The 15,706-nt window shown below is 37.3% G+C and overlaps 1 protein-coding gene across 1 annotated transcript in view; it reads left to right on the forward strand.

The window, feature by feature from the left end:
• The window catches only part of DNAJC1 (DnaJ heat shock protein family (Hsp40) member C1), a 108,890-nt gene that overhangs the window by 24,906 nt on the left and 68,278 nt on the right, over positions 1-15,706 (forward strand). The window contains exons 2-3 of the mRNA XM_061468292.1: positions 14,485-14,586; positions 15,417-15,463. Of these exons, the coding sequence (XP_061324276.1) occupies positions 14,485-14,586; positions 15,417-15,463 (149 nt within the window). The remainder of the gene's footprint in view (positions 1-14,484; positions 14,587-15,416; positions 15,464-15,706) is intronic.

The raw sequence follows: 15,706 nt of genomic DNA on the forward strand, positions 1-15,706 counted from the left end.
CTCATTAATTAATAATAGCTCCTCTTGCTGCTCAGAAAAGAAAAGCAAAATAAAAAAATGGTACCATCCTTTCTCTTGGTTCAAAGAACAAACCAGAACTCAACAAATTTTTCATCCTTTTGGTCTGTTTGCCAACAGTGCGCTCTTTGTCGACATTGCCACAGGGTATACAGCTTCCACTGCTGGCATCTGCCTGAAGTTGGCTCAGGGTCTGTTTGGAACTAATTGGAAGAGGGGAGCTAGACTAGGAGACAGACTAATTTTAGTCCCCTTCTTCCTTTCTTCCTGCTTCACCCTGCAGTAAATATTTCTGTTGTTTTGTCCAGTTGTGTTAAACTGTGACAGATTTTTTCAGAAATAGTTTTGCAATATTTCTGCTAGGATTTTTGTTTTTTGTTTGTTTGGTGTTTTTTTTGTTTGTTTGTTTTTTTCCTTACCAAAAAAGACAAGTTACGAAAGGAAGAAATTGCATTTGTTGGAATCCTTCTTCATTTCTTGGCATTGATTCATGGCTGGGCTTATGAGACGGTGAAGTGCAGCTTTGGCCTACTATGATACTTGCAGGATTGTAAGTAACAATGCTTTTTTAACATGTAGCAGCTTACAGACTTGAAGTTTCAGTCCTTCCATCTGTGTCAAAAGTTACTTTCTAAATACATTCTTGGTTGTCTGTTGTCTTTCTTTTAGAGTTGACTTTATAACTTGAAAACTTTGGAAGAACCCATGTAAGGATTTGTCATTGCTTCACTTAAGTCCTGCAATCAAAATATTTTTTTCTGTAGCTTTTGCATTTGAAATATTTTATGTTTGTCAGTGTTTCTACTTGAGACAGTAGGACCGCGGTTTTATCTTCTGACTTTCACTGTTATCTCTGATGCTGATAATCCTGTAATCTCATGTTGAGAGGCAAGTAAATGAATGGGTAATAGGCACTATCTTCTGCATGCAGTTGGCTGAGACAGATTTCTGGTAGCATAGTTAATGGGATGTAACCTGTTCCAAGTTTTTATTGCTGCTCACTCAACTGCTGATTCTTCAATTTTACAGGCACAGAAAAAGGCATACTTTCCCTTTTTATTTTAGTCTTTTCCCCTTTTTGCAGTTTTGTCTTGCTACCAGCTCTGTTCACCCAACTTGGTAGTTCTTGCAGTTGGCTATTGCTCTCTGTACTGCGTCCAGTCTGAGCAGCAATCCTTAAAACACTGGTTGTCAGAAGAAAACTCTTACCTGTTTCTTCTGCTTGTGATGGTGGATGGTTAGAAGATGATGGGAGGCAAATATGCTCCATACAACTGCTGACTTAATATCAGTGGCTGAAAAACTGAGCTTACCTTCCTGCCTTTACTTACTTTTCTGTCAGGAGTAGATAGGATTTCCCAATCTGTTTCACTTGTGACTTCAGAGGGAACACTGGGTGAGAGCTATTATTTTGCCTCCCTCAGCCCTCTGATGATGACACTGTTCAGCTTCTCAGCAAAAAAAGGCTTGTTTTTGCTGAATTGCTTTTATGTCTGCATAAGGAGAGAAGCAGGCACATACACATGTTTGATAACCCACTGCCTTTTGTAGTGATGAGGTGGTGGGGTGTTGCATTCACCTAACTGAAGAATGCTTGAAGCTGATCTGGAGAACTGTTTACTTAACACTCATCTCAACCTTTCCTCCTTGTGCAGACCTGCCCTCTGTCTCTTCTAGACTTGTCTGAGCTTTCAGAGTATCTGGTTCAGCTGCAGCCTTGCTGTAGATATGCTGTGAGAGCAGAAGCTTGGCATGTGCCTGTTCCCTTGGCTGCTTCTGTAGGGGAATGCCCCACTGTGAGGGTCTTGCAGTTTGGGCAGAATCAGCGTCTTCTGCCCTTCCTCCAGCTCTGGCAGGCCAAGGGAGAAGCCGTTGATGGATCAGTATGAATTGCTCCCCTCCTTCCCTAATGCAAACCTTGCCTCCAAGGTAGTACTGGAAAAGAAGAGCAGTAACTGCCTGCAGGGAATGGCTGTGTGAAAAGCAGGGGAATGATCTTTCTGCCTGCTTGGGCCTTTGTGGTTCAGTTCAAACATTTTGATTTGAAAAACACAGAGGGCAATTCAGGGAACAGTGTGCCACTGTGTGTAACAGTATCTGCCCACAGCTGCATAAATCTTGAGAGGTAATTATCTTCCTTAAGGATTATTTGGCTCATTCTCACTAGAAATAATGTCAGATAAGCATTTTTAGTGGCCACAATACCAGTTTTCCATACAAAATTGCTGGTTAATAGTAAGGGCTGTCTCCAAGTCATTTCTGTCACAGGTCCTCGCATATATGCGGCTTTTAAAATATGAGATTATTTTTAAAATTTAATTTTATTTAGGTTTCAGGTGCTTATAAATTAAGTTCCTGTGTGAATTTTAATTGATGGTTCCTAATGCTAAACGTGATTTCTCTATCCAGGTACCTCTGAATACCAGCTGGCTAATTTATGGCTCAGACAGACTCTGGCGGGTTTCTGAATAGTCTTTTGGGATGTTAGTGTCCCCTGCCTCATGCCCTGGCCCTTTACCAGGTTTGCCATGTTTTCTGCTACCCAGCTGTGAGTCAAGGTGGACAGACAATGCTCATGCTTTCATTTTGTTAGGAGTGTGATAACTTTTAGGAGAGTGGTGGGCCACAGCAATAGATAATACGTTAAGCTTACTGGAGTTTAACTGAGGTGTTTGTTAAGTTTCAGCCTGGGATGTGTCTTTCACACAGAAATTTTGCTGATGCTGGCATCTGTCCTACAGAAAGTGATAGAGGGCATTCCTATATTCTTTCAAGGAGGCTATGTACTAACTCAGCAGTGAATTACTATATAGGTAGTGGCATGTTACAACCTCCCTGAGGTCTTCTGAGTCCCGAGGTAGTAATAGCTCGTTAAAATGGTAGTTAATGAGTATAAAGGGATCATTATGTGACTCTCCTACATGATGGGTAGGGCTAAATCCTAACTAGTTCAGTAGAAAGTATTCTAAATAAGGAAGGAAAGAATTTGATAAATGCTGGTGGTAGTTCTTTATAAACCTAGCTATTTAAAGTGATGCATTTAGAAAAACATAGAAATACATTTTGAATAAATTTATACAAGTTTGTAAATGTATTTTAGGGGTTTCAGTGGTATTAGTCTCCTTTAGAATCTCAAAGTTACCTTGACATAGTCTGTAATGACGCATTTGTGGTTAAAAATATGCAGCGTTTGGCTACTTCTGATCAGTTAGGTTTGAAGTTAAAAATAATTCCTCCATTCTCCCCTAATTGCTGCTACATTTTCTTTTTTTTTTAAGATCTCAAGATTTGTGGACATTTTCTGTTCTATATGCCAAAAATAAATTATGGAGCAATTTCTCCTTGAGGGAGGAGGAAAGTAATGTTCCCTAATATGATTTTTTTCATGGAAAACAACCACCTCACACATGAGATCTTCTTTTTCATGCATTTCATTTAACTACCGTTATTTTCTGGAGAAAAGTAGCTTTATCCAAACCGAACAATGTGAATTTTTTAGCAGCGAGATGAAAAACTTACTGATTTTGGTAAATGCTTCATGTTTTTTTCCAGGCTCTAGAAGGACAGACAAGCATATGAAAGACTGCAGGCTCAGGAACACCCAGATCTCAAAGCTCAAGTTCAGTGGACAGGGCTATTTTTAGTGTCTGTAAATCAAGAAAAATAACATTGCTTCTATGAAATGAACCCTTCAGAAACATCATAGTATGGTACAGAAGCTAGGGTAACAACAGGAAAAGGAGGGTGGAAGCAAATATGAAATACATTAAATAAATATATAAATATATTGTAAACATACAATAAACAGATATATGCTTTTCAGAGAGGTGTTTCTGCTTTCTGCATAGAGGAAAAAATTATTACTGCTATAGCTGGATATGGTTCACTACAGCAGCTTTACTATATCCTAATTTAGGTGGTTTTGTTGCAGAAATTAAGTATTTATAATAAACAAAACGTGAGACATTTTAAAAGGAATGCCCGAATTAAAAAAAATCTATTTGTAGAAATCCCCATTTGCTTTTTGTCTTCTGTTTAGTCCTTATTTTCCTCTGACATTCATAAAGAACTGTGCTGATCATACCTGTTCCTGTTCCATACTATCTTTCAAGGCTAATGCTGATAACAGAGAAGGTATTATAAACTCAGATTATGTGTATGACTTACTAGTGATCGTCTCCTACAGGATGACTTTCTTAGTAGTTCAGAGTAACTGCTCTGTAACAGGAAAAATAAACCTAATGCTTTGCAGACCAAGTCATGGAGCAGGGCCCCATGGGACTTAATAGCAAAGAAGTGTTTCCTGCCGCCTCTTGATACTTGCCACTCCTTCTGAAGCTCTTTTAGGTTTTGTGAAAATCTCATTTTCTCCTCTGGCATGAGCATCTGTCATCTTCAGTGTGACAAGAATACTGTCTTTCAGCCAGGACCTTTAAAACTGCAGAAACAGATAAAGTAAATCCAGTTGGAATATTTTCAGCGTTATTATTAAATTGATCATCAAAAGGGTATTTACATTCTAAAATATTGGGCTGCTGGTGACCTACTATACCCTGCTGTGACAGAACCGGTTAAATTTAAGTCATGCCTGATAAATGCATGCAAGACCTGCTTGTAAAGGAGGCATCAGCAGTCTGTTCCAGTGATATGGTAGTGATGCTTCTAGGAAGTCTTCCTGGTACCTAACTTGAATCTCCCTGTCCTGTTATCCGACTGCTACTGCTTAGACCTGATAGATCAGACCAGGCAATTATTCCATTTCTCTTCCCGGCTACCTTTAATGTATTTGAAGATGTTATTTCCTTGTGTCAGCTGCCTTTCTTTTAGGCTTAAGCTGCTCTTGTTTTTTTCAGTTTTTCTGAACAAGTCACTATTTTTGTCTCCTAGACCCCATATTATTCAGGGTTTTTTTCCTTATCTTCTGAACAGGCTTATAGCTTTCTTTAATGCATTGTTTGAACTGGAGGTAGCAATCTGCTGAGGTCTTACAATTGCTGTGTGAAATGGAACGGTTGCTCCCTGCCACACTGCTCGTGTCTCAGGCTGTGCTACACAGAAAGCCATCATGCCACTGACTCGTGCTCAGCTTGTGATTCACTGATCATTTCTGCCTAACTGCTTTTTTCTATCCTGTGTTTGTGTAGTTGATGAATTCTGTCCAGATGTACACTATTAGTCTTCCACTTAAGAAATAATGTCATATTTTTTTTTAGAACAATTCTCCAATTTGTCCAAATATTTCAAAATTCTAATTCTCTTTGACAGCATCTTTGTAGGTTTTCCCAGGTTAGTGTTAACTACCAGTGTAATAGTGATTCTGTAATTCAACTTCCTGGTTAAAATACTGAGTATCAGTGCACCTGGGACAGACCTCATAAAATCCTGTTTGATGCACGTTTTCATTTTTGGCAGATCCTTTAATCTATTCAAGGTATGATTTATTTTCTTTCTGGTTTGTTTTGCACCTGCAAGAGAAGCTTCACCATACCAATGTTTTTGTCATCTGTTGGACACAATATATGTTACTTAAGATATGAAAATGACTTTCATTCCAAGCTTATGCAATAGCTTTTATTTAACTGTGTTCTTAAATATTTTGTGAAGTTGAGCAACAATTACAAATACAGATCGGAGCATTGTGTAAGCATTCAGGACTGCTGGGTGGATACACTTGTTCATATGTATTTTTATATCGGCTTCTCTGTGTGTGTGTGATGGATGTCTGTGGGTGTATGGGCCCATAAATTGGTGTCCTTCACTGCTGATAGGGCTGGGGAAGTGGCTAATAAATACTTAATGTTTATTCTGAAAGGTAATGCCTGTGGGGATTATTCACTATGTAAATGTTGTGTTGATGCAGAAGTTAATGGGTAGGTTTTTGAAAACTGTGTTGGAGAGAGTTGCTCTCTGCTGGCTTCCTGTATGGCTTTATAATAGTTTCTTTTCAGCCATGCATCTTATATCTTGCCTCTTGTATGCCCTTTCCTCATTTTGTGGATGTCAGAAAGGATGGCAATAAACACCTTTCTAAGAGTGTAAGAAGTTTTAGAGCTCACAAATAAATTAAAGATGTAGTCACAAAAGTGACAGCAGCAATTCATGTGCATAGGAATTGACTAAAGAATTTGCAGGGGGGTTATTTGTTCTATTTGTTTTGATCTTTGGTTTGCTTTGACCAAAATCTGTGGTCATTAGTTATCTCCCTCTAAAAATTATGCTTAAATTGAGATCTGTGAAACAGTTATTTGAAAAGACAGGCTAGTTGTGTAGGAGTGCATGGGTCAGGCATGTCAGTTCTGGTGGAAGGGTATAATGAGAACAGGATAAGCAAAAGGAGGAGGAGGTAGAGGCCTGGTATGGATGCAACGTCTCTGATTCTCTAATTTCCTCTAATTCCCTACCTTCTGGAAAGAAGTTGAAAATGTATGAAAGTTGAAATATAGCAAGAGTGCTATATAAACAAATAGCAGGGTATTTGGGGCACTACATTGTAGGAATGGTTGGTTGGAACTTGTCAGATCCAACACCCCAAAATCTTCGCCACCTTGTACAGATTCTCCACAGTGGTTAACAATGACTGTGTTCAGCTGTCCTTGGGTATAGTGCCGCCTCCCTTGTAAATCAGGGGCCTGTGCTATCTAGGGGCAAAGGCATTGAGCAAGATTTAGACACTGCAGGTTAGACATTAGGAAAAAATTCTTCGCTATGAGAGTGGTGAGCCACTGCAACAGGTTGCTCAGAGAAGTTGTGATTGCCCCATCCCTGAAGTGTTCAGGGCCAGGCTGGACAGAGCTCTGGGCAGCATGGTCTAGTGTGAGGCGTCACTGTCCATGGCAGGGGGGTTGGAACTAGATGATCTTTAAGGTCCCTTCCAACCCTATCTATTCTATGATTCTACGATCACATTTTGTTTTCCCTGCCAGCCTGGACTGTAAAAGTAGTGGTCTGTTTTTGTAGCAATTTAGTTGCTGTGAATAGGTTGAAGGATCAGGAATTTTGTAGGGGATATTTTTACCCGAGAGCTGTATACTGGAAATCTGGTATGATAGGCAGATTTTAAAGAGAACTCCCTAGGAGCAGCTTTATTTACCCTGTACGAGAATACACACAGGTATACATAAATACACACAACTATATATAGTATAAAAATTATATAAGATATATTATATAAATATGTAACCAGTAAAGGTAATCTATAAAATTGAGTCAAAATATATCTCCTAGTGATCCTGGAGAAACATGTGAAATAAATAAAGGATACTGACTCGTTCCTTCCTTTTGAACTACCAGAATGAAAACCTAAATGGACATAAACTATAACAATAGGAAGACTTCAAATTAGCCATTGTGGTCTTGAATAATGTCTGCTGTTGTTGTTCGATAGCTTTTGTCCATTTTGAATTTGAACAACAGTTCTAAAAATGTTGAGAGTTGATGAGTATTCTCTGCATCTCAAAGACAAAGCTTACGTTAAAACATAACTTATGGTTATACATGACAGTGGTCTCTTGGGCAATCTAATTTTTCCTACGTAATCAGTTTCTGAAAACCTGAGTAAAAAAGGTAAAAAGCTAAAGTAGTTTCAGCACAAGAAAAAAATTACATATAAATACTGTTGTTCAAATTGGTCAAGAAAACCTAAACCCATATAATTGAGCACATGTGCTGAGGAGATCACTTTTTTTGGTTTTTCAAGCATGAGGCAGCAGAATTTTCATTCATTTGGCACGCCAGGCTGAAAACAGAGTCTTCTTTCATTTGACACACTCCCCTGGAAACAAACATGCCAGTGAAGGGATTGTGCCAGTTATCAGAAGCTCACAGGAATACATTGTGCTGGTTTGTGTTCATTTTCATTTCATGAATTGCTTTAAAACTTAGCAACATAAGAAAGCGTTAAAACACCTTTTTAGCATTATTTTTAGTTCCTATGTATTTCCCTGCTGTGCTGTTATTCAGTTTAAATCAATGGAATGTTGTGAGATACATGGCTTCGCTTGGAGCAGATCTCTTCTGCCTGGGTATACTTGGAGCACTCATCTGTAGAGAAGCAGCAAATTTGAGTTTAACTGAATTTATGTTCTTGAAAAAGATGAGTGTCTTAGAAAGAAGTTGTATAAAAAAAGGATGAATTAAACAAAGGATGTGCAACCAGAAATGTAAGCCAAAACTCAGCTGGTATCTGTTAATTGTGAAAGTTCAGAGACAATGCTTGATCTTCTGGGAGGCACTTGCTTTTCTTTGCTAGAGTTAGGTTCTTGAGAATTGCTGGCAGGTCCTTCCCATCGCTGGAATTTTCTATAAGACTCTTGTATCCCTTGTACGTTTTTTTCCAAGTGCAAACTTGGCAAACTCAGGTGTACTTCTTGGAACTAACCTGGTCATGGGAGCTTAAATTCAGACTGGGTTGCAGTGGATGGATATGAAGCAAATATGGGAATGGTATTTTAATCAAGTTTGATATGGATGAAGATTCCTTTATTTCCTAGTCCTGTGTTGCTGCTGTTGCAGGAGCAACCATGTTAGATATGGGTATGTCTGCTTTATGTGGCTGTTGCTTTTCCTTCTGGTGCTACTGAGCAGTTTCTTTGTGTAGAAACAGCATGGGTAACAGGTGTGATATTTTTAAATTTATTTATTTATTTTATCTTTAAAGGGAAGTTACTTCCCCAAAAAAGCTGTGAGGGGAAATGAGGATGCTTGTGGTTGTGCACAGGTCATCTGTATTGTGACATTTAAGGCTGTTGGTGCTGATAATGCTGAATTTTATTGTTTGTTTCTTAAAGTCTCATTGACTTTTTTTAATTTTTTTTTAATTAAAAAACAAATAAAAGAGAGAAAAGGAGCGAAGTCTAGAGCTAAGGCCAGCCACTGACTTGTACAGTTCTGGTGGTAAGTTTCCAGTCAGAATGGCCTTCCATCAGGTTGAAGAGGTTTGTGTCAGTCTGTGTGAAACTAAGGGGTGAGAATCGGGTTGGAAGAAGTGTCACAGCTGTATCGTTTCTGCCATAAGAATTACCTAGGGAAGAGTTGTGGAACAGCAGTGGTTGTGTTCTGACCACTTAAGAGAATGAGACACTTAAAGAGGGGGTCACACTGTGTTCCTTGATGTTGCTCAAGGAATGAGGGCTGTGGATATTTAATTATTGGCCTACAGTTGTGTTTGTTTGGTTATGGATATTAGTTTTTTGTGGACTTCACAAGAAAATAGCTATAAAGCAGCAGGGTTGACACAACGTTTAATAGACATGTGTAGCTTCTCTCCAGTTATTTGTCCCTGCTTGTGTTGTGACTTTGTGCGGGACAGTCTGTGCATCCTGCAGTTTCAAATCATGGAAGAAAAATACACGATTGTGAATTTACAAAGTTTGCTTTTTTTTTTCCCCTGTACTGTTCTACTTTAACTTGTATACCTGATGGTTACCAAAAGGAAAATAGTGATTTATACCCCTTATTTTACACAAAAAAAATCTGAATGGAATATTTTGTTGAGGAAAGAATATTCCTTTTTAATTGCTCTTGAATAAAAAAAACCCCACAAGTTATATAAGTCTGACTTATAATTTGGGAAAGCTGAAAAAGGCCTCATGAAGGCCTGCTTGTGCAGAGGTTATTTACAGGTATAAGGTTCACACTTGAAATACAGTCATCTGGTGCTCTATGCAGTTGTCACCTTTGGTTGCTGTATAGCTTCAGTAACACGCGCTGTGGAAAATTCTACACAGTTATACAGCAGCGCTGCGATGAAATAGACATACTGATGTCATTCTCTTTTCACCCATTAACAAGTGATTGGCCAGATTGCAGGTGAATAGAAATGTGATTTCTATCTTCATACTTGGCCCTTTGGACCACATGCCTTCCCATTGCTAATAAAGATATATTGCTAATAAAGATACATGCCACCTATTTGAAGACATCAGCAGGCATATTTAAAACCCAGGATGAATCAAGCACATTTACTGTGTTAGAAGCAGTTGCTAAATTGTAAGTAACTAAGTCTTGTTGTATAACTGCATTGCACTCAAGGGAACAATTTGGGTTTTGAATTGTGTATGTTGGTAAGTGAAAACTATGTAGACATTGATTATTTTTTCCCCTTGACCTAATCACTGTTTGCCTATGGCAATATCTTATATGTGTTCACCAAGAACTGTCTTGGGACCACAATGAGGCTTTTTTTTTCTTTTTTTCTTTTTTTTTTAGCTTCATTAGTAATCATAGTTACATTGGAAAAGAAAGTAGTGGAGTAATATGCTTGTACTGTAATACGCCAGTTCTGTTTATTGTGAAGGTGGAAGTGAACTCTGTAGGTGTGAGTCTGAATTTGTATAGACAGAGGAGGAGACCGGATTTGAATCTTCATACATTTTTCAGCAAGAAATGAATTTTAAAAATGAGACAAATGCCTGGTTAGGTGATTTATTCTTATATGTGTTGTGAAAATATTCTTTCTTTGTTTCTCCTTGTTATTTGTAGTCTAATGATAGAACTTTTCTTCACAATACTAGAGCAAATGAAAATGATGCTGAGTAAAGTAAAATTTAGTAATGTGTTTTTCATTGTCTGAATTGAACAAGTTGCCAAAAGTTAATGCAGAAATAGTGATAAGAAAGTTTTCTCCTCTCCCTACTCTGCGAATCTGATGTGTATTACCTTTTAGACAAAAATATTCTAACAGAGTACCTTAAGAAATGTGTTTAGCTCTTGATACGCTGTTGATCCCTTCAAATGGTAAGTTTGTTTGTGTGCTAAAATACTTTTTTGTAGTATAAAGGATTACATGAAACAGTGTGAAAAGATGAACTTCTAACAGTCTACCTCGAAGTCATGTAACTAGTCACATGGACACTCTGCTTGTTCAATAAAGTGTTAGCAATTAAGAAATTCCCTCATCAGTACTTGCATATTTGCATGCATAAGAGACCAGACTGTGGCCTGTCTAAATGTAGTCTTGCAGTTTGGTATTTCTGAGAACTAAATCTAGCACAAAATACCTTCTCCATTGAGTTGTCTACTATGTGCATTTTTTCCAGCTTTGCGGCTGACAGCTGGTCAGGTTTTATTTTAGCTTAGAGCATTCATTTTGCATTATCTTTTAATATAAGTGCTTGTGTTATGCTCCCTGTTTCAAAATATACAAGATGGATTATTGCCTTTTTTCCTCCTGAACAGCATTCTCTCATATGAAAGTGGACTTGCATATGGAAGTGTGTGCTGCTGTTGCAGTGAGAGTAGTTCTCAACTTGTAAGATCCGTTAACTGGAAATGGATGTGCAAAGAGATGTTCAACTTTTGAAGCATTATGGGACAATATTGCTTTGAAGAGATAGTTATCAAGGCAGGTGGTGCTTTTGATGTTTGTATCCATATGAGGGAGACAGTGTGACAGGCTCATTTGCCTTAATTGGTGGTAAAATTTGCCAACCTGAAGCACAGTGTTGGAGAAATCACTTAATGCACTAGCTGTCTGTAAGATTACCTGCTGCTTCTGCTGTTAACTGATATGCTTATACAGGTTTTATTTTTCCCTCCTTAAATGTAACTAAGATGAAGATTTCTGCAAACAAAGCCATCCAACATGTCTTCTGAGCTTTTTCTTTAAAACGCAGAAAACCTTAATGTGGTCATGGCTTTCTCTCTCAAATCTTTGGACTTCTGCCCTAATATGTGAAATAGTGTTTTCTATAGACTGAAATATTGACTCTTAACTCGGTGTTTTGTTGTTCAGCCTTTATGGCAGTGTTCCTGAAGTTTGCTAACAAAGTCAGTTAGCTATAATTGAAAGTCTCTTAGAACAGCTGACTTAAGTATGGTAGGTGCTTCTTTATTAATTCGAAAATAATCGTTCTTTGTAGCTTATGTAGGGTCATACACTGCTAGGAAGTTCTCAAGTGAAGAGAGGCTTTTCTGAAAGCCCGACCACTTTTGTTCAGGGCAACTCCCAGAGGATCTGGAGCCTTGCCTGAAGATGCCCAACATTACTTGTAGGTAGCATTAATTAGCAAAATGTTTGGAACATACAACCTTTTCCTGTGTTGTGCTTGACAGTATTGTGGAGAAGTTGGTTAGCAGGCAGAATTATTGTTGCTGCAGAAATTTATGTGGACCAGTTGTAATTAAATCATTCACAGCAACATCCCATATTTAATTTCTTGTCAGTATTATTATCACCTTTTCAACCTTCTAGGGCGTAATTACAATTAGCTGATATGTTCATAAAGATCACTTTCATGGTTTAGCTAAAACTATGGCCAGTAAACTATTTCCTGATTTTTATTTGCAGTAGTAGTATTGAAATACTTCATCTTGAAGACAAGCCCGCATTGTTTATGAAGTGGCTGACTGGGTTGGTAGATGAGGGAAATAAAAGTATCTCTAAATTATTCCTGGTAACTAAGAGGAACAATCTATTTTTGTAAATTCATAAGTTTTTGTTTCAGCTTCTGAAGGTGAGTCAACATAAATATTTAAGCAACTTTATTCTTTCAGAGCTGAATTGGCATCTCATGCTTTGCTTAAGCATGAAACAGATAAACTACCTTTTGTCCTGATCTTTTGCACAAATAATTATGCTGCTCTCAAAATTGAAGTTTAAATTGTTTGGATACAACTGAAAATACTATAACTTTGTTTACTTGTTTGTTGTTCGAAGTAATTGGAAGAATTCTGTGGGTCAACCTTTTAATGTGCTTTTATCAGGTTTTTAACTGTTCACTGTGACTGTTCCATAAATAATACCAAGCACATCTAAATGTGTGGTAGGGAAGGAATAAACTGTGTTTTATCCTAGATACACAGTCTGGAGGTTATACTTTTATACACATATCTTGAGGTTATGATGCTCTCAATCTCTAACTTAAAAAAGTTTATTTACTTTGCATTTTCTCATTTATTTAATCTAATTCTATTAAGCTTGCATCTCAAGAATTTAATGTTTCTTTGTGCTTAGAATAGATACTTAGTCACTGTTCTCTTCCTTCCACTTCACCAGGAGTTAAAAATAAACCTATAAAACAATGGCAGTATGAAACAGCTCCCTAGCAGCAATGAAGCTGGAAGCAAGCTGGTACTTAACCAGAGGAATTTTGCTTTGGTGTCCCAGGCCTTAGAAGTAGATGTTGGAAAATTTAAAAATGAAAAATGCACATGCAGTCTTTTCAGGAGAAATCTTCCTGCGACTAATAAAAGCACCTTCCTTCTTTGGCGGAGAAGAGACTCTGGAAATTTTGGTCTCGCATTTGGGGATAATACCAGCTTACTTAAAATATCATTTCAAAGCTGAATTTGAGAAAATTCTGCCTTTGCTCCCCCCCCCGCTTTATCCTTTCCCTCTTCCCCTCCTTCAGTCTTTCGCTAATATTCACTCCTGGCCCAAACTTGTATACAGCATTATAATAGCCTCATGTTATAAAACTGAAAATTTTAAAATGAAAATAATGATTTGTAATAAAAAGACTGACAGACTAATTATAGTATTGCGTTAATTATTATCTTATTTCAGCTCTGTTCCTCTCACAGCTAATTCAGATCTGGGTTTTGGTGGTTTTTAATCCCTATTGACACTGTAATTTTGAGAGAGAGAATATACTGGGGAACAATATATACAAAATCAAGGAATAAAAATCGTCAGATAAACAGTTGATTTCTAAAATGTTGCCTTGGAGACATTAGTAATAGAATGCAAGTAGTTCTGTTTCAATATGATGCTTTGTGTCTTTTCTGCTGAGTTTAACACATATATACTACATAATATAACTCTTGAAATCTTCCATTTCTGGATATTTTTATAGTATGTACTAAATAGCGGTCATTCATTCAGAAATCTGTGCATTGTGCAGTTAACTTGATACCTCACTGATGCATTTTACATTCTGAGTTTTATTTTTTCCTTCCCCAAATGTGTGCAATTCTTACAGTGATTAAGATAAAGATTGATGACGGTGCTACAGTATAGCTTCAAGACTGCAATTTGAAGCTACTTTAGAAAAATACAATTCTTTAGACACAGTGAAGCTGAAGTTGAATGGAAGTCCTATTACTGGTGAATTACATGTAAATATTAATAAGGGAAGAGTTCAGAGCAAGTCCTGAGTTTGGGAAATTGAGCATGATAATTTCCTGAAATGATGTCTGTCTTGAAGATATGCAGATGCAATAATTTTGAGGTTTTATTTGAACTTTCAAGTGGTGTAGAAGGTGCCTGGGTTAGTGTTTAAGCAAGAAAGTGCTTGGAAGTTTTGGCAAATATCACTGTAATGGATGTATGGTAATGAAGGAAGTTGAAAGATGAATTGGTCTGGATGACTGTTTCATTCAGTCATTTAGGCTAGGCTAGTTGCATGGTTTGGTTGTTAGACGTCTCAAATTATGTTGACTTAGTTCCTGCGCTTGGTTGACTGTCTTCACATCTTAACAAATTCTGAGAATTAGTTTCTGATCGTTTGCTTTGTTTTACTTTTTCAGGATGCTTCGTCCGCAGACATTCGGAAAGCATATCGAAAGCTTTCACTGGTTTTGCACCCAGACAAGAATAAAGATGAAAATGCAGAGACACAGTTTAGGCAAGTAAGTGCAATGTGTGGCAATAAATTTTTTAGGGAAAATAGAATCAGAATTTTTTATGATAGTGTGTTTCAGTAAGAACAATGGTACACCTTTGAAATGACTAAGCTGAACATTGAATTACATTTTTCCTGATATATTGATTAAAATCAAGTGCACTTTTTCAGAATTAACTTGTTGAATAACTCCTAAATTAGTATTTACCTGTTATTAACATTAATTTGAACATAACACTTACACTTGTACTCTTAGGAGGGTAATGTTTTGCACTTTATGTAAGGCTGTTTATAAATACCTATTTCAAAAGCAGCAGGGAAAAAATCTGATCAGTTCTCAATGCAAGCCATATGTGGGCATAATTAATGAAAACATTCATTTATTCATTTTAGTTTTTGAATATGTGCCTTTTGAATCCTTACAGAGTGAAACCGCGAGACTCTTGTGATCGGCTCTACCTTTAGAAATATACTTCTGATGACTAAATAGAGGCTACTTAATTTCAGTAGCATCTTTAGGATGAAACAAATTATACCTTTTATTTTTAAGATGTAACTGATGCAAGACTCAGTTTGACAGATGCAAGGAGGGGAAAAAAACAAGGCTTCTGTAGGAGTTGTTTGTGTATCTGATGATACTTTGTGTATGAATATGTCACTGTTTCTTTTGCATATTGAGTTTGCTTTTCAGTGTTGCAGGGGCATGTGAAAATTGGCAAAGGTCATTAGCTGGCAAACATAAAATATGATACTACTATTCAAAGTTTGTAAAGTATTTCGTGTGTGTGATTTCCCCCCCCCCCCCCCCCCCCCTTCCTTTTTCTGGTTTTGTTTTAGTTGGTGGCCATCTATGAGGTTTTAAAGGATGAAGAAAGGAGGCAGAGGTGAGTTAATTCACACAGTTTCTTAAATAAAGCATTTGTGCCAGTGATATATATAAGTCCTATTTGACTTAATTGTAACTCTTCAGATGATTTTTTTTGTATAATTTACATTTGCAATTCTTAGGTTTAATTAAAGATTGTGCATAGCTTAAAGTGAAAGATGGTGTTTATTTTTGTGTTATATACTGGTTATACTCCTTTAGAACTGGTATCTCAACTTCAGAAGCTTGCTGTTATTTGAAG

Source organism: Pezoporus flaviventris, unplaced genomic scaffold (assembly GCF_033815535.1).
Source record: "Pezoporus flaviventris isolate CSIRO_AGI_PZ_B2104156 unplaced genomic scaffold, CSIRO_AGI_Pfla_v1 ptg000047l, whole genome shotgun sequence".
Taxonomy (NCBI): domain Eukaryota; kingdom Metazoa; phylum Chordata; class Aves; order Psittaciformes; family Psittacidae; genus Pezoporus; species Pezoporus flaviventris.